General features: G+C 44.9%; 1 protein-coding gene across 3 annotated transcripts in view; it reads right to left on the minus strand.

The window, feature by feature from the left end:
• Nucleotides 1-418: 418 nt before the first annotated feature.
• MMEL1 (membrane metalloendopeptidase like 1) overlaps nt 419-25,290 on the minus strand; it is a 1,408,056-nt gene continuing 1,383,184 nt past the window's right edge. For 2 of the 3 annotated variants that reach the window (XM_069610215.1, XM_069610216.1), the window contains exons 21-23: nt 14,487-14,582; nt 10,546-10,622; nt 419-1,141 (exon numbers count right to left, since the gene is read on the minus strand). In XM_069610215.1, the coding sequence (XP_069466316.1) occupies nt 1,042-1,141; nt 10,546-10,622; nt 14,487-14,582 (273 nt within the window). In that variant the 3' untranslated portion in view covers nt 419-1,041. The remainder of the gene's footprint in view (nt 1,142-10,545; nt 10,623-14,486; nt 14,583-25,290) is intronic. The other variant, XM_069610217.1, reaches the window with a different exon arrangement.

Here is a 25,290-nt window from a genome sequence, read left to right on the forward strand (position 1 = left end):
ACCCTTCGGCCCATGTAACCACAAAAGGCAAAGGAAGTATATCTCTTAACTGTGCCTGTTTTACCTTTATGATAGGGATCACATTTGGTTTCTAACAGTTTGAGGGCGGTTTAGGTGCTTCAGTCACTACTCACCCTATTACTTCTGTAGGGCAGAAGTAATTTGGTCACACATACCTTGGGTAGCCTCAACATGCATCTCAGGCAATAGGTGTCCCGAGCACATGGGCATTGATACTTGTTCTATTGTGTCCACATGGAGGCTGTGTGAACTGCTGTATTTACTAGACCAGGGTATCAAACCCTTGATGCACGGCATTGCCTTGTTCCCAAGATGAGCGCGGTGCACTTGATCTGTCTTGCCAATTTGCCAATGCAAAAAATAGCACACAAAAAATCATTTCAAGGCAGCCATCTGATTATATTTATATATTTTTTTATTTTTAAGGAGGGAGGCAAGAGGGACCAGGGAGCAAACATTGAAAAGTACTTGGAAAGCACAAATATCCATTGAATCTATCCATGAAAAATAAATCACTTTAAACAGAACAAAGGTCCATGTTTCCAGAACATTTTCAATTAATGAAAACACAGCCAACAAGACTTATTAAAACCTAGCAAACGGCTGGACAGACATAAGACATGACGCCGGAGGATAATCACTCCTTGCTGAAAAATATTTAAACTTTTTCCATAGGTAGTCTTGGAAACCCCTGACAGCAGTATGTGTATGTGTGTTCGTGTGTGTGTGTTTAAATAACAGTCAGTGTCAGCCATTTAAAACAGTCATTTCTCTTCCATAAAGCGTACCTCTCAGCAGAGACCCACCCAGCCACCGTTCTAAAGACTTGCATATGTTTTCTCTGAACCTTCTTAGAGTGTTACTGCTTAGGCCTCAGTAGCTGCCCAATAAGCCTTGGCTGCGACTGAACAGGGAAACATCAGGCACGTTGTTGGCTAGTATACTCTTCCGTATCCATCACCAGGCTAGCCGACAGCTCGAGACTGTGGAGTCCAAGTGCAATGCTTCGTCTCTCGCCGGCTACCAGACCCGACATGTCTCCACTGGGTGCATCTCTGTGCCCTTTTTGCAGTGGAATGCTTCCGAGAAGGCCTCAAAGTTCTGCAAGGAACCCATGACCCTGCAACAAATAAACACGAGACATGGGGGGATGTGTCAGCGAGACCCAAATGTACTATGCTTAGAATGGAGGAGCCATTATCATGGACCAGGAAGCAAACAATTTGTGCTAAAGGTGTGCAAAGAAAGGTTTGACGATGTGTTAGTCCAGCTAAAGGAAGTAATATGACAATTCGAACATTCGGGTAACAACAACAAAGCTGTCTGCAGAAAGTTCATGCATGTGAGTAGTGACGCATTTGCACTCAAAGCTTTGACCAATTCAGGGAATTAATCTCCTGGCTCAAACAATAAGAGTGTCATGATACAATTTAAATGTAGACCAGCATGGATGAAATATTAACCAAGTTTTTTTGTCTTTTCAGGTAAACACATGATTGATGATATAGTGTGTAATATGCGGAATTCGATAGGAACAACCTGCAATCTGCTATGAAAACTAAAACAGATTAGGAAAGATTAATGATTGATGGTGGAGTGCATACCCCTGATGAATTTCCAATACAATAGAAAGTGGTGAAGAGGAATGAAACATGTTGGGTTTCAATGGAGTGAATGACATGACAAATAGAGAATGTATGTATGAAGCATAAATAATTGTAAAATTAATACTTTTTTATTGCTCAATTGTCTCTCTAAAACACACGAAAAAAAAGAGATAGATGTTTTTTAATAGAGAAAGCTGAGAGGAACATTGTAAAAGCACTGAAAAAACAAACATACATATATGTTTTCTTAAAGATAAATAAGAGATATATGTTTTTTCTAAACAAAAGGTGTGGTCAAAAGCGAGGTTTGTTCGTGAGTGAATGGAAGATATTTACATTTCAAGTAGTGATATTCATTGAATGTTAAGATTGCTACCTAATAGTCAATTAGTGCGAACCTGAAACAGCAAAGGACCACCCAAACACCTTATCTGTACCAAAAGCTTTTTTTTAAGGAGGGTCTCTTTGGTGGGGTCCATATATAAAAATTCCCTCGAGTCACCACGCGAGTTTTTGAAAGTCCAGTTTTAAAATCACACAAAATCCAAGTTTTGACACCTATTATAGGAAATACGGTAAGATGGCAAAAGGCATTAGCTTTCGAAGTCCCATAGAATCCTTCATCAGATGATGGTTGGAGAGCTTGGGAATTTGCTTACAACATGAGAATGGAAGGGGATAATTCAGGCAAAACATATGGAAATAATTATTTGTGGAAATGAGTCATAAATGCAGAAACTTGATTGAATTAATTGAGTACATTTGAGACAAGAGTGGCAGTCACTGCGGAGCAATATTACGCCACAGTCTGTGGTAAACGTGGTGACCGGGTTTCTTCTATAATGTTAGTGAACCAATGTAAAAGGCAGAGTGTCTCCCCATTTAGCCACTTTTTACATAGCCATAGCCATAGCATGTTTTTGTTTTAAATAACTTTAAGGTAGGGTCCAGCAATCTGCAGCTCTCCAGGTGTTTTGTTTGGACTTTGACTCCCAGATCCCTAACCATTGGCAATGCAGGCTCGGTCTGTTGGGAGTTTTAGTGCAAGACATCTGCATAGCCAAAGGTTGCAGACCCCTGACTTAAGGTGTGCTTCACATGGACATTTCTATTTATGGTGGGATTAATGAATTTGGCTGCTGGTATCAGTTTATCTGCACTAAATCTGCTCACTTGTTGACTGTCTTCCAAGCAGGCGGCTACATGCAAAGAGATCCACTGCAGAATTCAACATTGTAGCCTGTAAGCAGGCATATTCTCAATCTTTTTCAACCCTGCATTGTATAAGACCATCTAGTTGCAATGTTGTTCCCTATTCCCAGAGCAGTGACAATGGTTCAGATTAATTCAAAACATTCCACCCATCACTTTTTTGGCTATAGTTTGTCTCCCTATGTGAGAGAGTGTAAGGCCAGACATGGGTCCCTTGCTCAGTGCGCCATGGGGAACCAAGCTGCACCTCACTGAGGATGCACAACAAGGCCGAAACATGTCTGTGGTAGATTGAGCTTCTGTGCAGAGGGGACCTGGCATAGAAGTTTGGGCTGGGCTGCTCCCATTGGTGGCAGTACTTGAATGATGCTTCCGTACAGAGGGGACCTGGCCTAGAAGTTTGGGCTGGGCTGCTCCCATTGGTGGCAATACGTGACTGATTTGCATATGCCTAGACCCCTTTTGCAATGATGCAGACAGGCCAAATAACGGTGGTATGGAAGGTTGCCCAGAAAAGTGCCAGTGGTTCAGATGAATTCAAAGCCTTCCACCCATCATCTTTTTGGTTAGAGGTTGGAGATCTATCCTCAGCAGGGGCCTCCCTCTGGAACAGCTTCCATGCTACCTTCCAGACATGTCTTTTCTCCTCTTCCTTCTCTCTCCCTTCTCTCTCCCTCTACCCTGCTAACTTCTCTCTCTGCTCTATCCCTCTCCCCCCTCCTTTTTCCTCACAGCTTGCTAACTGGCCGCCAGGTGTACCTCAGAGTCTCACAGGTCCCCAGCGTCCTCGCCAGTCCTCCCACAGTTGCCTCCGGACCTGCACCTGCCTCATCACTACTGCACTTGGTCAGTGACCCATAAGAGTGGCATCTCTCAGCACTTACCCCAGTTTCTTTCTGACTGGGTACACTTGGACTCCCCCCTGCACGTGTTTCTCCCCCCATCCCTCTCCTGTACCGTCTGTGCACATGCACGATCTGAACGTACCATGCCTTGAAGATCGTCTATCTATTTTCCCTGTCTCCCCTCCTTTCATGGTGGCACCTACATGCACTTGGAAAAACTTCCAAAATCGTTGTCAGACCTATTTGCTGTTATCTACACTCTTAACTGTATTATATGCACTTACTCTGCCTCTACAGACTGTTATCGTTCCGAAATTCAAGGGCTGTGGATGACAGTTGTTTTTTCCCCTGTTCCCTCCCTCCTTGAGCGCTTTGAAACACTTGCCTGGTGTATAGGCGCTTTCCAAATAATCTTTACCATACCATACTTTGTCTACCCCAGATGAGGGCTGGAGCCAGGCTCTTATGATTCCATAGATAATCACTGTGCATCACTACCCTTAAAATATCATTGCTAAGATAGTCACTGGGGCTCATTTTCCTTATGGCGTAATGTAAAAAGCATGCATAAAGCGAGATGACCATGCATTTTACATTTCTCCAGATTTTCATTGATTTGAAAATTGGATTTAGGGCATTGAGTGGAATTGCTGCTTCTGCCACCACTATCCACTCTGTCATAATTTCACGCATTACAGCGAACACCTTATTTTCATGCTTGTGCCAATGTATGAGATTCCTACGTAATCCATCTGCTTTTTACACTTGCCTAAAACAGTCAGATTCCATAGGAATCTTCTGTAACTGTGCACAGCGGAATGGCCGGTGGCATTTACCCATTTTCTTGCCTGCCATTTATGCATAGCAAATTTAACAGGTCACTCCATGCAACATTCTAGCCATTCATTTAACATCACTCTCTAACATAAGACAAGCATGTCTGTCTTTCTCTGAAATCTGTCATGCCCTGCATGTGTTCAACACAGATAAGAGGCATGCATGCTTCCTGGTCTCACATTAAGGTGAGAGTGTGCATTAATGAAAGCTTGGCGACCGCGTGACTGTAAGGAACATACAAAACCTTCAGATGTCACTGGGAATAATTGGTTTGGGTATGTGTGGGCTCATGTTCAAAATCCCTGTAAATTACATGGAGGCAACCTATTACGTTTGCGCTTGGGTGCAAACAGGCCCCCCCCTCTGTGTAGTTTTCATCATTTGCACCTTTGAGTGCAAAAAAGAGGTGTAAAGTGGAGGCACAATCACCTTCATGCTTATCTTTTGCACTGTTGAGTTAATGCCACCTGCAATTTACTTATGGTAGGCAGCATTTACAATGGATTCCTACAGATTCCCCGTGCTTTTTTCTGGTATAAAAAGCAGGTGGATTCCAGGCGGACTCCCTGCTTCCCTGCAGCTCTCTGGCCGGCCTCCCTTGGCCCTCTTCCTGCTCCTACCTGCAAGGCAAAAAACCTTGGGGTCATCTTCGACTCCACACTCTCTTTCTCTCCTCACATATCTGACGTCTCTAAGAAGTCACACTACCAGCTACACCTCCTCAGAGGTATCCTTCCTTTCCTCTCCTTCCCCCAGAAGCTCACTGTCACCAGAGCCCTGGTTCTCTCGAAGCTGGACTACTGTAACAGCCTCTATCTAAATCTTCATGCCTCTACTCTCCGCCCTTTGCAACTCATTCAGAACAGGACTGCGAGACTTGTCCTTGGCCTCAAGCCCAGGGACCGTATCTCTCCAGCACTGAAATCGCTACACTGGCTCCCAGTGGCTGCGAGGATTAAGTTCAAAACCCTCTGCATTGTCCATAAGGCCTTCTGGGGCCTTGGGCCAAAATACCTTCAACTCTCTCTTCCTAAATATCTTCCTTCTCGAGCTCTTCGCTCATCCACCTCCAACTACCTCAGGGTCAGCCGCTTCACCAAGCAACGAGCTGGGGGTAGATCTCTCTCCGCACCAGGGGCCTCCCTCTGGAACAGCCTTCCTGCCTCCCTGAAACTTGAGGAGAACCATCTCCGGTTCTGGAAGCACCTCAAAACCTTCCTCTTTGCCTCCGCTTTCTCTCCCTCTCTCCCCTGCTAAAATCACTGAACCTGCACTAAATCTGCAACTGGGCCACTCACCGATCTCATGTCCTGGCCCAGCCACTCTTCCCTGCACTGCCTTCCTGCACTACGGGACTGTCTCTGTATCCTACAGCCCCTTCTCCAGGCACTTACCTTGCACTTACCACCAGCTGGCCCTATTATTTATCTTGTATTCTACTAACCACATACTGCACTCTCCTTGCACTTGCCACCAGCTGGCCCTATTATTTATCTTGTATTCTACTAACCATGTACTGCACTTCCCGTCTCCCCGTCCCCTTGCACTTTTCCCAGTCCCCCTACCCTTGCACTTGCACGATCTGAATGACACCTGGCCTAGTAGGATCGTTGTCTGTCTTCCCCTGTTTCCCCCTCGCTTGCCTCGTCGCGCCTTGAAACAGTTGTGTATAGGCGCGTTACAAATGCCACATCATATCATATCATAGGAATCCACTGCGTTTACGCTAGCATGAAAATGTCCTGCTGGCCTGAAAGCTATTGCATTTGTTTGGCGAAGTGGAAGGAGAGGGCTGAACCGTAAACTGCGGTCTGGGCCCCCACTCCGCCATACAAATGCATGAAAATGAAGACTAACATAGAAATTATGTGTAATACACATGAATTTTACCCATTATTTTTTATCTCACTCCTCATGGAAAATGAGTCCCCGTGGAAATCTGTATTATTGGACATTTGTTTTAGTGTCAAAGTTGAACAAAGCTAGTAGTATACCCGACTTCAAAGCCAGGTGTACAGGGTATACTGTGTAGTGCTGGGTATTCTGATATGAGGAATTAAAAGAAATAAATAAACGTACAGGGTTAATGCACCATTTGCCCTCAGCTATTATCAGCGAACATCTACCGATGGTTTGAATGCATGGCAAAGGTTTCCAGCGCCATGACTGAACTTGGGTGTTCCACACACATTTCTTAATGGGGAGCTGCAGTGTGGAGACAGATATATCCATTGAATGTGAAGTTACTAAGATGGACTGTGCTCGCAGACTTGACGCCCGGCAGAACACTCAGCCTAACACCTTTCTGAGGATGATAAAACTGTCCTACTGAGTTGACTGAGGGTGAAGTGGGGGCAGTAATGCCCTCTACACGCAGAGCTACAAAGCTAAGCCATGTAAGTGCAGCTTCATAGCACAGAGTGTCTTCTCCAGCAGATGCAGAAACTCAGTTGCCATCTTGTACCAGGAAAATGATTGTGTCACCTCTGTGCCGCCTGTCAAGTGCTGTCCCTTTTCCAAAAGTATGCTAGGCGTCCCCATAAAATAATTAACGTAATTGTCTATTTATAATGTATTTCAGCACGACCCGGGGCTCGAACCTGTGTTGCACCACGTCATCTTGCGTCCAAAGCGAGCTAGTTGCCCCTGAGCTATCCTCCCGTTTAAAGACGTTGTTCGTTGGAGAGCATGTATAGCTGGTGACTGCACCATTATTGATATCATTATTATTACACTATTATTGCACTCTGAATAGTAAGGCTTTTTATGTTTTTGAACAAGAGAGCAAGTGCGTGTGCATGCGAGAGAGACTTGATGGGTGCACGGGAAGGATTATGAATGTACAGTATGCATAGCTTCCCGATGCCACTGCTGTCTTTTAATTATCCTGACATGTAGCAGATGGGGAATTGATGTAGTTCCTTGCGATTCAGCAACGCCTAGCCCTAGGCGAGAACAGGCATGATCCCATTGCAAAGGTCGAAACTTTGGACTGAACATGTGAACTGACGAAAGGACAAAACATAGGGCAATGTAAAGGCGAAACAGCGTGCCAACATACCACTATAGACTAGTCTTATTACAGCTTTGAAGAAAATCATTGTTACGGGATTGAAATTTGCAGTCCGAGGATCACACATTAAAGATGCACAGCAGGGGCATACTGCCAGCACTGGCGCTGTAGCTGCTGCTCCTAAAAAAGCTTTCATGGCAAGAGCCCTGTGCCTGTGGTGTCAGTGTGGCGAAAAGGGCGCGGCACTCTGTGCATCTGCATTGCATGGAAACCATGAACTGAAACTATTCTCAAGAAAGCAATACAGCTAACAACTATCTTTTCAGCACTGGTGGTTTCTGCAAATAAACACAACTGTTATTTCCAATTGGGATGGTTTTTCTCAATCTGAGAGCCCCTCTCTGACCACATGCATGCGGTGACTGTGCCCCCGCCTGCCTTTTGCGAGGGTGGGATACAGAACTGCACTCTACTGATGGGAAAGGTATTTTCAGCCCAAAATGTTCACAATGCAACCAACACAAGGAAGATGTTTGTCTAGTTTGTAAAGTTATCTTTGGTCCAGACATATGCACTGCAATTGCCCTTGTGTATATTTGTAATGATTTTATTTATTTTTTGTATTTATTTGCATTTTTTTAAAGCACTCACACAGCCCGGGGCCATCCAGGCGCTGTTTCAGGAATACGTCTTTCTAAGGCGTGCACGTTGCCGCTGAGCTATCCTCCCGGGTCCAGGAACCCATATGTAGCTGGAGAATAGTGGGGCTCTGTCTGAGGGGAGTGTCAACTTATTTTACAACCAGGATATGTTTTTCCAAGCCAAACTATATTGGCAAGCATAGATCACTCAATCACATCTTCATGTGTACAGTGTGTCGCATGAAGTGCTTCTAATGGACACCGTCACCACTCTCATCTTCGACGTGAGGAGTACACTGTTGGTCAACTCTAATATATCGGTGCTCTTTTAGAGAAACCTCTGTTTCCCTAAAAAAATGACCTGCACCCTTTGGCTCTCCAGGTAGTTTGAACCACAACTCACATCAGCCCGAGCCAGCACATTCAAAGGTGAGGGATCATGGGAGTCATAGTCCCAAACATATGGAGACCTGCACGTTGCAGACCTCTGCTCCACGAGGTGGGCGAAGGCTCGAGGGCATATCACTGTCCCGGGTGAGAATGAGGGTGAGCAACTGGAATAAGTGGCCCAAATATAAAGGAATGCTCCCAACATGTAGAGACTGCTTGAACTGATGGTGTGAGATAAGGCTGTGATAAACATAGGTGCCAGAGTTCTGTATGAAATACTGACGTCACTGTTATATGTCATATACACTTGTTCCATTTAATGTATGGACAATAATGCAGGCTTGTTACACTAGCTTGTGTTGTCATGGTATGTCATGCTATATTATATTTGCCTTGTTATGTTGCTTTGTCTAAGCCCTCCAAGGAGTTGGGCATGTAAGGGAACGAAGTGCAAGTGCCTCTATAGCAGACCCAATAGACCTGGCAGGGACTGTCATCCACCCTACAATCAGAGAACACCCTGCCAGTCACTTCCCCTCTTTCCCATCTGAAATAAGCAATTGATAAGACAATCAGGATGACTTATCCATTTGCGGTCAGAAAATCCTGCCATGGCTTCTTGCACAAAGCCAACAAGTGCTTTGAAGTAGCCAAAGGTGATATGCATCACTCATTAGAACACACAATTAAATGCGTTGTACACTTAGGATGCACTCATTTCATCAAAGGGCGATAATACCCAATGTAGAAATGCAAATGTAAGCTGTAACGCATAGTCAACACCCATTAAAAACCATTCTATTGTCCAGGACAAGCGAACAGCACTCCATGCTGAGAAGAGTAGAAAAGGCTGGATGGTGCAGCTTTTCTCCCAGAACATACCAGTCTTAGTCCAATAGGGATCCAGCCTTCCAAACCATGTCAACCATGACATTGAAGCTGCTAGCAGGACTCATTAGCTTCTAGGCATCATGGTCTAGGGCATTACTCCCAGCCGGAAGAGACACAGTTCAAAGCTCATCCCATTTAAGAGTGCCCAACGTTCCACCAAGCATTCCTACATACAGAAACTTACCCTTGGATACCATTCGATAGACTGGAGAGTAAGAAGAAAGGTGGGGTGTTGCTCAGTTGATGATTGTTTTCTGCTAGGTGTTATCTTTTGTTAGTTGACCTCCTCGCTGGTGCATTGTTTCAACCGTATTAGGTGATAATGTCGCCAGGAAAATGGCCACCAGGTGGCAACATTTCCCCAAACATGCACTGTCCAAACAATCAAACCCTTTCCGCCAAAAATTCTGGGATTGGAGATAATACTATATAATTATACCCCTCCTAGAATATTTGGGGAAAGAATTTTAGGGGTCAGGAAATAAAATTCTCCTATCTGGCGATTTGTTTACGCCGACATTATCACATGAAACCGTTTCAACATGGCTGTGCTAGCAATGACACTGACGAGTCATACAACTCTACATGTGTCCCTTATGGGCTCATTTAGGGTTAACCACTCAGCCACTTCTTATTTACGGACGTAACTGTAATACAGCAAGTGGGTATATGGGTATGGAGTCACAGGGTAGGGGACTCAACTTGGGACTCTCAATTTGGGACTTACACATCAGGGAACTCCATGCTGGGGAGCTGGTCATTGTTTGCACGTTGACCTTGAAATCAGTGTTGCAGCAGACTGCAAATGGGGCTATGGAACGCGACCATTGGATTAAGGTTAGACCTTAGAATTCAGAGGATGGAACATGGAGACTGGCATGGCATTGCACAGGAAGACAGATGACCCAGCACAGGGGAAACGCTTGAGAATGGCTCGACGGAAGCACTCAAATGACTACAACGAACACGACATTGCCAACAAATCTGTAGCCCACATTTGTACCATTAACAACCCTAAGAAAGGGAATCCAGAATATAGGCATACATTGAAAACGCTGATATATGTTTACCAGTGTCATGATATTTACCTGTATTTCAAAGGGCTGTGAACATCTGTCTTGATGGATTGGCTGGCATACTCTGGTCTATAAGAGCCGCACCATACCTAGATAGAAAAGCAGATTGTTTGTGTTATTCTCAGTTTCTCTCCCACAATCCCTTGGCAGCCTCCAGGAAATATGGGGCCTCATTCTGGAAAGGATACAAATCTTACTGTTGGTTGTAAATGAAACATAATGTTGGAGGTCGAATAAAGCGAGCTGCATATATTTATTTATTTATTTATTTATTTATTACATTTATCGGCAGCGGCCAAACCTGTAAGTTTCACGGCTCTGATAAATTTAGGAATAAAACGAAAAATGGAAATAAGGTCCATAAGCATGGTAGTAAATGCTGCAGAGAGTCAGGTAGGGTGGAATACCACAATTGCAGGTCAGTCGTATTTGTCAAACATCCAGGTTTTTAGCAGTTTTCTGAAGTTGAGGTGGGATGCCTGCACTTGGATGTGGAGAGGTAGGGCATTCCACAGGGTGAGGACAATGACCGTGAAGCAAGTGCCCCCAGCTCTTTTTCTTGAGAATCTGGTGATGGCTAATGACAAAGGGGATGAGGAACATAGGCAGGGGAGCTTGGTTCTTTTGATAACGTTACCACCAGTAAAAAGCGACAAAGTGAAAATATCCAATACATATAATTTTCTAAGCAAGTGTGTGCATTGTGGCTGAGAATGCAGACATACAACAGATAACCTTGCCCTGAAACCTGCCTTCCCTTGTCAGCCCTTCCTCTACTAAAATTCGGGTGGTCGAACGGAACACTAAACGTAGAAACGAGAAGCAAGAAACAAGAAGCAAGAAAGTCCCAGGAACACAATGAAGTGCCAGAAATTGCAGCCATGTTTTCCTTGTATCCAAATTCTGCGGAGAGGTCTGCCTCTGTATGTATGGTTCCTAGTTACAAACTGTTGGGGTCAGTGAAATGAGCACCAAGCCCAGTGTATTATGTATACAGTGATTCAAGCATACAGCCCACTCATTGTAGGAAATATAAAATATAATACTCTGTGGTCATTCTTATGTTCCCAAAACTGTCTTTGAATGTATGCAAAACAGCCAGGAACCTAATTGGTGCTATCTGTACCCTTCTCTTTTTTCACAGGGTCCAACTGTAGTGTAGTAGACTGCCCATATTGGAATGAGAACCTTCTATCAGAAAATAATCTGTATGGTTAGTTTCGATTTTGATAATGTGTTTTTCTCAGTAAGATTAGAGTAACGTTCTTACCATTACTAAAATATACACCAGTGATCATAAGAAATGAACAATGCAACATTTTAAAAAGAGCCAATTTGCAATGTTTATTCACTTAAATAATGTCTCCTTTTAATAGCTTCTTTTGCAGAAAAAACAGGTACCTCCTTCAACATAGCTGTATTTGTTCTCAAGTTGCGCTGCTGATGTGAATGGATGACATAGGCCTAACAAACACAAACCCGGCAAATCAACTCTCACCAAAATAGGAGACAGAGCCGTAGAGTGAGACAGAGAAAGGGGGACAGAGAAAAAAAAATACATATAGAGAGTGCGAGAGTGACAAAGAGAGAGCTCGAGAGATTGAGAAAGAGAGATATCAAGATTGGCTGATCGGGTCGAAGTAGGCCTTAAAAGTGTCGATCTCTTAAACCTGTATGTGAAGTGACTGTCATGTGCTGTCACATAGAAATGGAGTAATGATGGTGAATTGATTTGTTTCCGCAGGAACTCTCTCCCTGCCCATTGAAATAACTGTATGGTTATGCATGACCGGTGCTAGTACGTTTACCGCTGTTGGTAAAAATGTACTATCTTTGGTATTAACCCCTTAAGTGCCAAGGACGAGCATGCTTGTCCTTTTTGCATAGACTTGCATAATGGCCTGGGAGTTGGGCACTGCACAACAGCAGTATTTCCTTGTCATCATAATGCCGTGCCACGAGCTTCGATGCAATTTCTACTGCCGCTGCCACGCTCTGAACAGTAATGGCGGCGGAGCAGTAGTTAGCCGCCAGCCACGCTTCTTCTGGGATAAGCGCCATGGATTCTTCTTAAAGGTGTGCGATGGGGCGGGCCTGTCCTTCAGAGGTAGAGTGCACGGTGGGGTGGCAGTAGTTGCAATCCTCCAGTGTTCCTTCAGAGGGGTTCCCATGTAGTGCCTACATGACTTCATGGTCAGGATAATAAGCCGAGGCACTTTACTATGGGCACATAACGTAAACACAGTGATGGGCAGGAAAGATCTGAACAACGACTGTTTTGTTCTTGAAATTAATTGTCATCAACAGAACAAAGCATTGCTTATGGGTGATTGCAAGAAAAAAGTAAAACAGGTCAAATGGCCAATCACCTTGGACAGGGATTGTTTAGGACAGGGTTCTGCAAGCTTCCCCAGTCCAGATATTTTGGACTAATTCTGCCATCAGCCCCAGCTAGCATAGTCAATGTGGAGAGGGCATGGGATTTGTAGTCCAAAACATCTGGACCTCCTTGGTTTAGGAGGTGGGTGGTCCATGCACTAGTCTACAGAGAAGTAACGATGACTACTAATCAACAGAGGGGATAGTCAGTGCCCAACCAAGTGCACAAGAAAGCAGGTAGTGTGAACACGGTAAGAGATTAGGGTGCAATAAAAATTAGATAGAACTCTGTGTTCTCTATTAAAATTTCCATAATGAAATGTTGTCAATTTGGTGATTATTATTGGGAAATAGAAAGGGAAATGATGGAACGAAAATGGAAACAGCATGAAATAATAAGAATTGTATATACAAAATAGAGATTGGACGGAGGGAGATGGAAAGCTGCCTTTGGGAAAAGACTACATAAAGACACAAACCCGCAATCCTAAAGTTTTCCTTCTCAACGCCATGCTTTATTTTTACAATTACCGCTCAAGTTGCAGTTTTAGTTGCCATTATTTGATAGAAAATAGTAAACATTTATTGGCCTCATTTTTAGAACTGGTACTACCACAGCTGCTAATTTGAAAATACCACCTGAGGTTAAATCAGTGGCCGGTACTGAAGAGCAAAATACCACTTTAGTGTAAATTATTCCATGCCCTTTTACCATCAGTAAAAGATTTCCTCTGATGATAAATTCACTGCTACTAGCCATTGCCATCCCAAAGAAATATGACATCTTAAAACTGCTAAAATGACCACTGAAAACACAATTTGGTCTGAGTTGTTTTTTAAAGTGTCAGAAGCAGTTGAAGCAATGGAAAGTGTGCTTTATGGGTTGTCAAGTAACACTCTAATAATCATGTGGAAACAGGGACTCGCTCTTTCCCTGAAATTTGAATCAAAAGTTCAGCGGTATTACAGTATTGGCAGTGATATATTTTTACCACAGGCATGGTGTCGCTTCAGAAACCCCAGACCAATATGTGTTCTGCTGGTGGTATTTAACCACTCCTTGCAAAGCAGTGTTTACCACTGGCAGTAATGCCATATCACCAGCAGATATGGAATATCAACATTGCAACCGTTACCGCCTGGGGGACTGGTAATGATGGGAGAACGATAATTTTACAATGAAAGGTGAACTAATAAAAATGCTTCTACGTTCATTCATCGACGGTGTTTTTTCGATGTTTTTTTTGCTGAATTTTTGTTATTGAAAAAACTCATCGACAGTTTTATATTTTATTTTTAGGGGGGCTCCCCCAAACCTTCTCTCAAATTAATTTTACACTATTACCTACCCCGACCCCGATATACCCTTAACCTCAACCCCCTATATTTGTAATGATTTTCTTCGAAAAATAAATATTGACAAAAAACAAATAGAAAATAACACTGTCGATGAATGAATGTCGTACCAATAATGCTGTGGTTTTCATTGATTAGCATTGCAATGTATTTCCCTGTCCCTGCAACGGTCTGGCCTCCTGTGTGCAGAGCTCAGTGGGCCAGGGAAGGTTTCTTACCTGTGCGAAGTTAAGAAAGAAGAGCTGCTTGTGTGTGAGGTTCAGTCCAGGCAGCTTGGGCTCTGTGCCTTCCCGTTCCACCCATTTAAGGTAGGCCTAAAAGATAAAAGGAAGAGGCCTGTCTGAAATCCTGTACATGCTGCACCTGAATTGTGCCTTGCTTTTATTCTTTATCTTGTAAAGGCACCCCAGAAGTGAAGAGGGTCCACTCCTGAACACGTGTGCGTTGATTAGCCTGTGTAAGATTGTATTTAAGGATGTTTCCCTTTACAGGTCTGTGACGCTCAGCCCAATGTCTGGAACTATTTACTTTCTTTTGGCAAATGATCCACCTTTATTATCCACATTAAGCCCTACACAAATGATCAAACCACCCACTCTTACAAACGGCATTAAATCATCAACACCTGCCAATTGATGAAAGTAAGTGATGTCAACTCACTAATGACTAGTTCTGACAGGGTTGTCCAACTTCAGGCCTCAAGGGCTGGATTCCTGATGAGTTTGCAGGATACCCCTCATTAGAATTCATGAGGAAAGATGTGCATACATTTAGAAACATCAAATGCAAATTTATCTCATGAATATTAATGAGGGACATTCTGAAAACCCGGCATGGATCTGACCCTACAGGCTTGGAGTTGGACAACCAGTCTACACCATTCTGAACAAGCAAAATAATGTTTCCTTGGCACTCAGTATTGATGTGAGCAAATGAGCTCTCTCTTTGTAAGGAAACAGGTTGCACTTTTCAAGATTTACTTTGCCAGAACATGTTTTATTCATCCCCCCACCAACATGCCATGTCATTTTCCTTCAAGAAGCCCTGTCATTTTTCCTTCCTATTTCTGCTCATATTTGTCAATTGCATTTGCGCAAGCCCTGTTATTTTAAGCACCAATTGCTTTGTTCATATTTGTATCGTCTATGTAAAGCTAACTCTACTATACTCTTCCCATAATTCTTCTGAATGCGCCTGCAATGCAGAATCTGTGTTTCACCAGAAATTCCCCAACATCACTTTCTATTTCTGCTGCCTGATACTGTAGGAACATACCCATAGAATGCTCTTCTTATGCTTTTAAAATTACGAAGCAGGTGTATCCAGTGGAACAATGCACTCTTTTAAGGTAACAGTACCTTATAGTCTGTGAACAACTCAACGTTTCCCTCCTGGTTCACCCGTTCTTCATTCTGTGCTTGTAGCATTGGACCGGCCACCGTCTTCTCTTCCAAAATGAAAAGGTGCTATACTAGTTCACTCTTCCCTGTCCACCTCTAATATTGCCCCCACGCAAATCCTTCTCTTACATGTCAGAACCTGAACTTCTCTTAGTCAGTGAGCAAATCCCACATCTGTCCCAAAGGATCTACTCCCATACTTCCTTACGCAAACTGTCTACGGCTGTCTGGTAATCTATGTAGTCTCTTTTTAAAATGTATTTGTTCACTCTGGCAGCATTCCACTGTGGTTTACCATCCTGACTCTCTTCAAAAACCTTCTCTTGATCCCCAACTCCACACCAACTGTTGCCCTGTTTTCCTTCTTCCCATTCTTGAACGCATGATATGAACTCAGCTCTACGCATATCTGGATTCCTGTTAGCTTCTCTCTACAGCCTATTCTGGTTTCCAGATTGCACATTCGCCACAACCCTTCTCATTGTCACCAGTTTCATATGAATGCACTTCACCCGCAGGTCGTCCCACCTTCTCTTACGCTTTGATCTTCGCTCATCTCTTTCGACTTTTGGTCTATCTATACATCTGGCACGCCTCTCGGTTCTCCTCTTTTATAGTTAAACCAACACATTCTGTGTGTTGACCTGAAGATGCCCCTCTTCACACCCCTCCCATTGTGGTGCACCCTAATGGTCCATTCTTGGCCTACTCTTCCCTTTACTCTATTATGGCATCTCCAGTCTTTCCTGTCTATTTTCTGCAGGTTATTTTCAGTTCTTTCTCTCTTTCTTATCTTTTTCTTACAGCGCCATTCTACCAACTCTGACGACTCTTTGCAGCAATGGATGTCACAGCCCTCCCTTCATCGAACGTTTTCAAAACAAAAGTCCTATTCTTGCTTGAACCATCTCCACATGTGTCACCACTCCTGTGTCTATCTCCTTTCTCTACTGTCCACTTGCTCTCAGTTGCTACTTCCAATTTTAGCATAATCTTCCGTTTTAGTCTTACTTTTCCTGCTTGCATACCCTATGTCGCTAACAGCTGCTTAAATCAACTCTCCAATATTCGTGAAATTCTCCCTTTGCTTAAGTTTTACACCACTAAAATGCCTGTCCTTATGATTGGTCTTTCTCAGTTTAGGGGTGTTTGATCATGTGAGAATTGATTGCGGCAAACTGTACGAAAATAAACAGCCCACATGCGATCAATTCTCAAATGATCAAAAACCACTATCCACCCCCCACGCCCCTGCCCTACTTACCTGCTCGCTCGCCGCCTGATCCACTTCAACCCTGCGGTGTCAGATCCGTCCTTCTAATGAGGGTCGGATCCAATGCCGCAGGGTCCCTTTTTCTTTTTTTTTTCGGTCCCCGCCTCCAATATCGAGGAAATGGGGGACACCCCTGCAACCCGCCAGGCCAATACACACCGAACATAGGGAGCAGGGGACATCCCTGCAACCTCCGCTCCACATGTTCGATATGTATTAGCCAATTTGTTCTAATATATTCGGTCGAATGGTACAGGGCAAATTCAGTCAAATGTACAATTCGGCCAAATATATTTGAACAAATATACTAATACCGTCTTCCTCATATTGAATTGTCTGCATATACTCTTTCCCTTCTGCAATACATGTTTAGCTCTTTTTTTCAGTCTCCCTTCAGTCTTCCCCTGTGGATCACATTTCACTCTCTCTTGCATCCGTGGATGGGGCGGGCTTATCTGCTCGACTTCAAGTCTGCTTTCTCTGTATTGATTTCAGGGGTACTCATGGGTTATGCTTCACAGCCTTTCCAATTTTGCACCTATTCAATCATCTGTAAGGATTCTGTCTCACAATTCTGTCTGCGCGTCCATCGCCTTCCTTGCGCAACGCCTCTCTTTTGATTTTTCTCAAATTTTGCTCCTTGATTTTACTGCTCTGCTGAGACACAGAATAATATGGATTCTTTTACAAACAGCAGCAACATAAAACCAAAAAACAACTACAAATCCCATACATCACTTCTGTGTCCCTTGATTTCATAATCGATAAGGCGTTTCTGCCTTGTGACAATTCCACTTTTCTGCTGCTTTCTAGGCAGCTGAGTAGGGAGTCAGGTTCTCTGGTGGTTTTAGTGGTATTTCAGCTGACTTATTGAACTTTCTTATAACCTTGCTTAGGTTGAATGGATTCAAGTGTGGTTAAATCCATCTGTGGGTACGGGTTGGTGGGGTCAACACTCGTCAAGAATCAGTATCACAGCATTGTGCCTGTTCTCTTACTGATGGGGAGAAGGATTTAGCAGAACTTGATGAGTGTCTTCTTTGCTAGCTCCTTTCTCTTTCCGTGGTGGAAGTGCTGCAGTTGAACTTTCTCTAGGTTGATGAGCATGTCGACGCATCCTTGGTCTTCTGCGCAATGGATCACTGGCTTGTGGGGACTCCTGCATGACCGCACAGGGCGCTCATTGCAAGTGGGTGCTGTGAATAGCCTTTAATCTACCTGTGTGGATGCGCACTGATCTGAGCTGGCCTCCACCTTACGTAGCTCCCAGGAGCAGAATAGGCAATAAACTGCTACCCTTATCCCGAAAGGAACCGATTTTGTATACCAGCTAGCAGGTCTGCGGCTATTGGCGAAGTAAGTTTGGTGGTATCTGTTACAAGTAGGGTTGATTATATCTTCTTCATTAAGTGTCCTACATCAAGCCCCTGCTCCAGGTGGTCTCCTGGTCTTCTCACCTTCAACTGTCATGCTCTGGAGCCAGGGGTGTTGCTAGGCCTGGAAAAGATCTGGGGCTACACTAATGTCGGGATTGTCGGGACTCGGGCTAGCTAGCCTTTTGGTTGTAGACCCTGAGATTCTCTCCGGAGCTACAACCTAAAGACACGGGGATATAGCTCTGTAAGGCCCCACCCCCCCCAGCAACGCCTCTGTCTGGAGATCTTACCTCAAGTTTACCCTAAACATTCTAGTAACCATGGAGCAGTCCTGGAATGCAACAGCATAAATCACAGGAGGTACAACAGCATCCCTGACAACATGAGACATTCTATGAGCCTCCCTGGGCTTTAGTTTAGCCTACATAGCTGCACATTGGGGCAAGCCTTCTCTCGTGCTGAGATGTGCCACTTTCAGGGAGGTGCCTGGTACTCACCCACATCTTCTTCATTGTCTTCATAAAGCAATATATTCTCCCTACCTCCAGAGAGTGCACAAGAGCATTCAGCATCTATTTAGTCCTCAGATGCAGATGAGGTTATGGGAGGGATAGAATTCCCTGACAATGTATTCTATTAGCATTTTCCAGTGAAGTAGAGTCAATAATTTCAGGGTGCAGAAATTAATAATAACTAATTTTCTTATTCCAGAAAACACATCATGAACACCAGTTTTGAGCCCTTATTTTCCCCAGAGACACTGAGTCATCCAAATTCTGATGGTGGCTTTGGAGAAGGTGGAGTATATTTTGCAATGCGTGTGTGACGCATGGGATTTTGGCAGGGGCCTTGAAAAGGGCCATCCCTCCAGCTAAGACTGTATATTCATGGGGCCCAATCACAAGATTACTTCTTCCACTGCAATGCGCAAGTGCCTAATCAGTGCAGTGGCTTCATCAGGGGGAAAAGAGAGGCAAGCAACCTCATCACCATCACCCTTCCACTCTGCAAGTATCCCATGAACGATAGCCGGCAAGTCTCACGACAATATCTCCTTCTCACCTTCTTCCACAGGGGCCTGCGCTTTTGTGTTCGGGCATTCCTTCTTCAGGGCACAAATGTTTGGCAGATCACAGCTAAGTTCCCATCAGAGAAGACCCATGGGTGCTGGATGAACTGCAAAGGCCTGGAATGGATTTAGTGTTGGAGTCTGTTCAATTGGTCCTCTCCAAAAAGCTTAGGTTCGATGATACCAGATTGATGGTGCTTAGAGCTGAGATGAACAGTGGCTTTTTCCAGAAAGGCACCATCGGACTGGTGCACTCTAGGCTGCAGCCCAGGTTTGCGAGGGCCTTGTTTCTTGTCATGAAACATGGCAAGAGCTGGCATACAGTTATACGTTTTGAGTGCCTCATGTACTTTCTAGCATATATTTATTTCAGAATCTAGGGAATGTGTCTTCCATGCCATGCTCCAAAGCAATGGGCTGACCAAGATAGACCTGAAAAGTACATATCTGTTTAGCCTGATGCAAGAGGTCTATTACAGACGGCACAGACTCTTGGAGCAGCGAACTAAGGGAGTTTATTTACCTACCAGTCTGATTGTCTATAGACAAAGATTATATAATCAGTGGTTGTCTGGTTGGCAGGACAGGGCTTGCAGACAATCCTATGTTTAGAAAATGAAGATTTGGTGCACAGGGAAGCGATCAGCTTGGCATTGCTAATAGAAGCTCTGAGCTTTAGGGTCAACTGAGATAAGTCTAGTTTTCCTGGGATTCCAAATAATGATGGAATATGTATTTATGGAGTTACTTTTGACGAGAAGAAGGAGTTGTCCAAAGCTACTGGCCTGCTGCCAAAGTCAGAGCAAACAAAACCGCTGGGCTGTTCAACTTTATACACATTCATACTGTCTTAACAAAATGTCTGAGGTTGTGTCTATCTTACAGTGTCATTATCGACTTTACCGAGAAGCCAGGGGAGAGATGCTGTAGTGGCATCAACACACAGGGGCTCTGGAACAGCTGGGCCACTTTTTGAATCAAGCTCTGACATGGCAAATGAGTCAGATGCAAGTCATTTAGGTTGTTGGGCCACCTGTAGCAGAGTGTCAACAGGAGGCGTATGGTCTGTTGTGAAGAGACAATTGTATATTAATGCTGTGGAGCATCCAGACTCGACCTTCTTGATTGGATGTTTAGTGAAACCAATCATGACATTTTCAGTTTAGTTTAGTTTATTTATTTATAGAGCGCTCCTAAGCCTAAGGTCTGGGCGCTTAATATGGGCAAAGTGCTGGCAAAGTGCTGGCAGTCTGATATATCAGCCATCTAGGGAAGGGGTGAAGGCAATCCTGTTACATATGTGCTCGCAGTCTGCAGAGCACATTCCTGGCTACATAAGGAAGGTGCCATCCAAAGGATTGATGGCTAGACATGAAATAATGGTAACAATTACACGGCTTCTTTTTTGGGAATTAAAAATTGAATGATTTTCCTGATAAACAAATAGGCCTCAATAGTTAAATGTTCATGCCATGAATCTAGTGGCACAGCCAAGTGTCCTTTTCAAACTTTGGGAGAGTGCTGAAGTAAAGAAAAAGCTATGCATTATAAAATTAAAGATGCAGTGCTTCATAGGGAGACTAAACCAAACTTGGTGGCTATAGTGAGATCCACCCACTTTGGCTTTGCACTTGAACATGATTACAGTGAAATCTGCTGGTGCTCTTCTGAAGCTGCCCCCACCGGACACGGGCTCACCTACATCCAGGAAACCTACTGTACTCTGGGTGGGATCTCACTCCTTCCCCAAGTGGAAGATCATCCAGCTTCCTGAGAGGATCAGTCTGGGAACAGGCACTTCAGGAAAAAAGGAAAATACTTGAAAGGAGATCATTACCGTGGAGACCGCTGATGAAGGAAAGAGAGGGGTGAAGCACAGTCTACAGAACTAATGAGACCCGAAATCTAAGGTGAAGAAGTCTTTGGCACTCTTGGTTTTAATCACACATTATTTCCCCTTCCCAATTTCCTGAAAATCAAGGACCCTGGATATGACACAGGAGGGAAGGGGAAAAAGTAGCAGTGACACCCACTGGCTTTTAACAGAAGGATTGAAAAAGGGCCAATACGCTATTATGTGTTGACTCCATATGGGGTGAAATCCTCATTCTTGTGAACATCCTTTTGAACTCATCATGACACAGAAGGAGCATCCACGCTGTACACTTGATGGAGTTACAGATGTTCCCTTTCATAAGGTGAAGACCAGCATTCCGGGAGGGCAGGAAGCTCTCCCGCTAACCACTTCTGGGAAACAATTGAATTGTAGCGGAACCTTCAAGCAGCTCTGACATATTTCCCTGGGCTGGAAAAAGCAGAGCAAGCATCATTTTCCTTCTAGGGACCTTGTGAAATGTCTCACAAAGCTGCAAGTCCAAAGGTGCTGCTTTTGGAATGGCTGGTTGAAGAATCCAGTATTTCATGATTCAAGCCACATCGAGTCGACTGAGCTGACATAAAAATACTATTCCGCTGCTGATGGAAACAAACTCCCTTGTCGCTTGCAACTGTACAGGTTCTCGTGCCTACATGCACTGCTCTCACAACCTCGCCAGCCTCCACCTCTCTGGTGCCCTTGGCAGCCACTGCTGCTGCATTTGGGGTCCCTTGCCCCCTTCTACACTGGCTCCTTTGTCATCTACTACTGTCCTGCTCCCTTACCTACACTCCCCTCACCGGCATCCTTGTCAGCCTCGGCTCCTCTTCCCATTCCTACCTCTATCTCTCCGGCACTCTTGCCGACCACTAACCCCTATAACCCCCGTAAGTGCTTCAAAAAGAGCAATCTGTTCCTCGTTGCCACGCTTAACTCTCGCTCTGTGTCAAGCAATCCTCTGATATCTGCCACCTACTTGAACTCCTGGATTTCCATGTCATAGCCCTTAGTGAGACAGGGTACAAGGCCAGCTCTATCACAAGTTTCAACACACTTTTCCCGGAAGGATAAACGATCTTCTCTGTGTCCAGGCCTAACAGGCCAGGCGGGGGAGTAGCCCTGCTCTTTCCTGAATGGATCCCTATTTCCCTCATTCCCACTCAGGCCTACTCTTCCTTTGAGTATCTGGTCTGCAAGCTCTCTCTCTCTCCTGTCTCCTCTTTTACTCTGGCCCCTTTCTATTGTCCACCGGACCAGCCCACCCTCTTCCTCTCTGAATGGGCTGACCTGGCCTCTTCGCTCCTTTCCTCCTCCTCCCAACTCCTCCTACTGGGGGATTTTAACATCCATATTGACTCCTCAGGGACTTTCCACAACCTATGCAACTCTTTTTCCCTCTCCATTCTACCTTCTGGCCTGACGAACACTGCTGGCTACATCTTAGATTCTTTTACATCCCTCTCACTACCTCACTTTCCTGGACTGATCATTCCCTTCTCTCTTCCCACATGAAGCTCTCTTCTCCTCTAGCACTGGCACACCCTTCACTGCCTCCCGCCTTCAAGATCATCCGACCCATGAAAATAGTGACAGTGGCTGCCTTTGCCTCCACCTACTCTCCTCCTTCTACTCCTGCGGCTGACTCCCACCCTGACACAGCCCTCTCAAACTTTCACCTCTCCATTTCCAACACGATTGATATTCTTGCCCCTGTTATGAGGGTCCGTCTGAAGCCTTCCAAAAAGTGCAACTCTTTGTATGACCCCAAGCTGGCTGCCCTTAAACGAAAGTGCAGAGCACCGGAACGGAAATGGGGATCTTCAGGATTGCCATTTGACAAACTGGCCTGCCGCCTTCTTGCAAGGCAATATAGACTATGCATCCACTCCAACAAAAGAGTCTATATTCAACGCTGCATCTCAGTGGCATCTAACAACATGGCAGAACTCTTCAGAGTCTGCAAGAAACTGTCCAATCCTATTGCAGCCTCTTCCTCCACTGCACCCACCCAAGCCCTTTGCGCGGCCCTGGCTGCTCATTTCACTGCCAAAACACAGGATATCCTGTCCTCTCTCTCCTCCACACCTTCGTCTGCACCCACATCTCTTGGGCCCCCCTCAGGCACCTCTCTCCCCTTTCTCTCCTCCCTCTTCCCTGTCACCCTAAGGAGGTCTCTAGACAAGTCTGGTCCATGAAAGCCTCTCGTAAGAGGTTGACCCCTGCCCCTCCAAAACCATCAAGGACAACATTGATTCTCTTGCTCCAGTCTTGGCTAACCTCTGCAACCTCTCTTTTGCCACTGGAGTTTTCCCCACTTCTCTCAAGCACTCTCTTGTGCACCCATTGCTCAAAAAACCCTTTGCCGACCCTTCTATCCGGGCAAACTATCAGCCAATCTCTATCAATCCTTTCCTCGGCAAACTCCTGGAGAAATAAGCTATCTCTCAGCTTACTCTCCACACTGGATCTGTTTGTTGCCTCCATGCCCATAAGTCTGTCTCTAGAGTATCCAGAGGCACGGAAACTGCTCTTCTGAACACCCATGAAGACCTGCTCTCAAATCTTGACTCTAACTCTCCTCTGTCCTCATTCTTCTCAATCTCTTTTCTGCCTTCGACATGGTAAACTGCAATAGCCTGATCTCTTGTCTCCGTGATACTCTTGGTATCACAGATCTGGCCCTGGCGTGGCTTGCCTCCTTTCTCTCTGACCATCCTTCCCAGGTGAAACTTGGGTCATTTCTCTCCTCTATCACTCTCTCTACTCATGGCATCCCCCAGGGATCTAAACTATCCCCTTGGTCCTTCAATGTCTACTTGGCCCCTCTGGTCCACAGGATCGCTGCCTTCACCTCTAACTTTCAGTGTTATGCAGAGGACACACAGCTCTCCTTCAGGCTACCCTCAGCCTCTTCCTCGCTCATTCCTGGCTGTCTGTCGCAATTCAGTCTTGGTGTGCTGCTAACAATCTCTGCATCAATGCCAGTAAGAGAGAGATTGTCCTCATTGGGACCCCTGCCCCGATTTCACAATTTCTCACTGGCCGGCTTCCCTTGGCCCTGCGCCCCCACCTGCTAGTGAGGCAAAAAATCTGGGGGTCCTTTTCGACTCCAGTCTCTCCTTCTCTTCTCACATATCTGACATCTCCAAAAAGTCCCCCTACCAGCTGCACCCCTTCAGAGGTATTCTACCTTTTCTCACTGTGCCCCAAAGGCTCACCGTCTGCAGAGCCCTGGTTTTCTCTAGGCTGGACTGCTGCAACAGCCTCTTTCTCAATCTTCCAACTTCTACTCTCCGTCCGCTACAACTAATCCAGAACAGAACCGCAAGACCTATCCTTGGCCTCAAGCCCAGGGACTGCATCTCTCAGGTGCTGAGATGCCTCCACCGGTTCCCTGTGGCTGCTAGGATCAAGTTCAAGACCCTCTGCATAGTCCAAAAGGCTTTCTAAGGCTGGGCACCACACTAGCTACATTGCTCTCTTCCTAAATACTCTTCTTCTAGAGCCGTCCGCTCATCCTCCTCCAACTCTTTGTGGGTGAGCTGTTTTTCCACGCAGAGGTTCGGGGGTAGATCTTCATCCTCTGCATCTCTCTTGAACGGTATTACCCAAATTGTTCGTTTACAATTGTTCGAATGAACAATTGACCGAATTTAAAGGGTCACAACTGACCTTTTCACAATTGACCGAATATGTATATATATATATATATATATATCAGTTTGGTAATCTATATATATATTTATATATATATATATATATATGGGTTTTGGGGGGTTTGGCGTTGGGTGGGGGGTTGTGGGGGGTTTCCCCCCACATATATGGTACAATTGACCTTCACAATTCGGTCAATTGTGAAAAGGTCAATTGTCATTCGAGCAGTTGTAAAATGAACAATTTGTATACAACCTCTTGAACAGTCTCCCTGCCTCTCTCTGCCTTGAGCCGGAGCTCCTTAAGTTCTAGAAACTCCTCAAGACCTTCTTCTCTTCCTCTTTCTCGCTCCCTCTCCCCTGCTAACCTCCTCC

Source organism: Ambystoma mexicanum, chromosome 8, assembly GCF_040938575.1.
Source record: "Ambystoma mexicanum isolate Mex_15411 chromosome 8, UKY_AmexF1_1, whole genome shotgun sequence".
NCBI lineage: Eukaryota > Metazoa > Chordata > Amphibia > Caudata > Ambystomatidae > Ambystoma > Ambystoma mexicanum.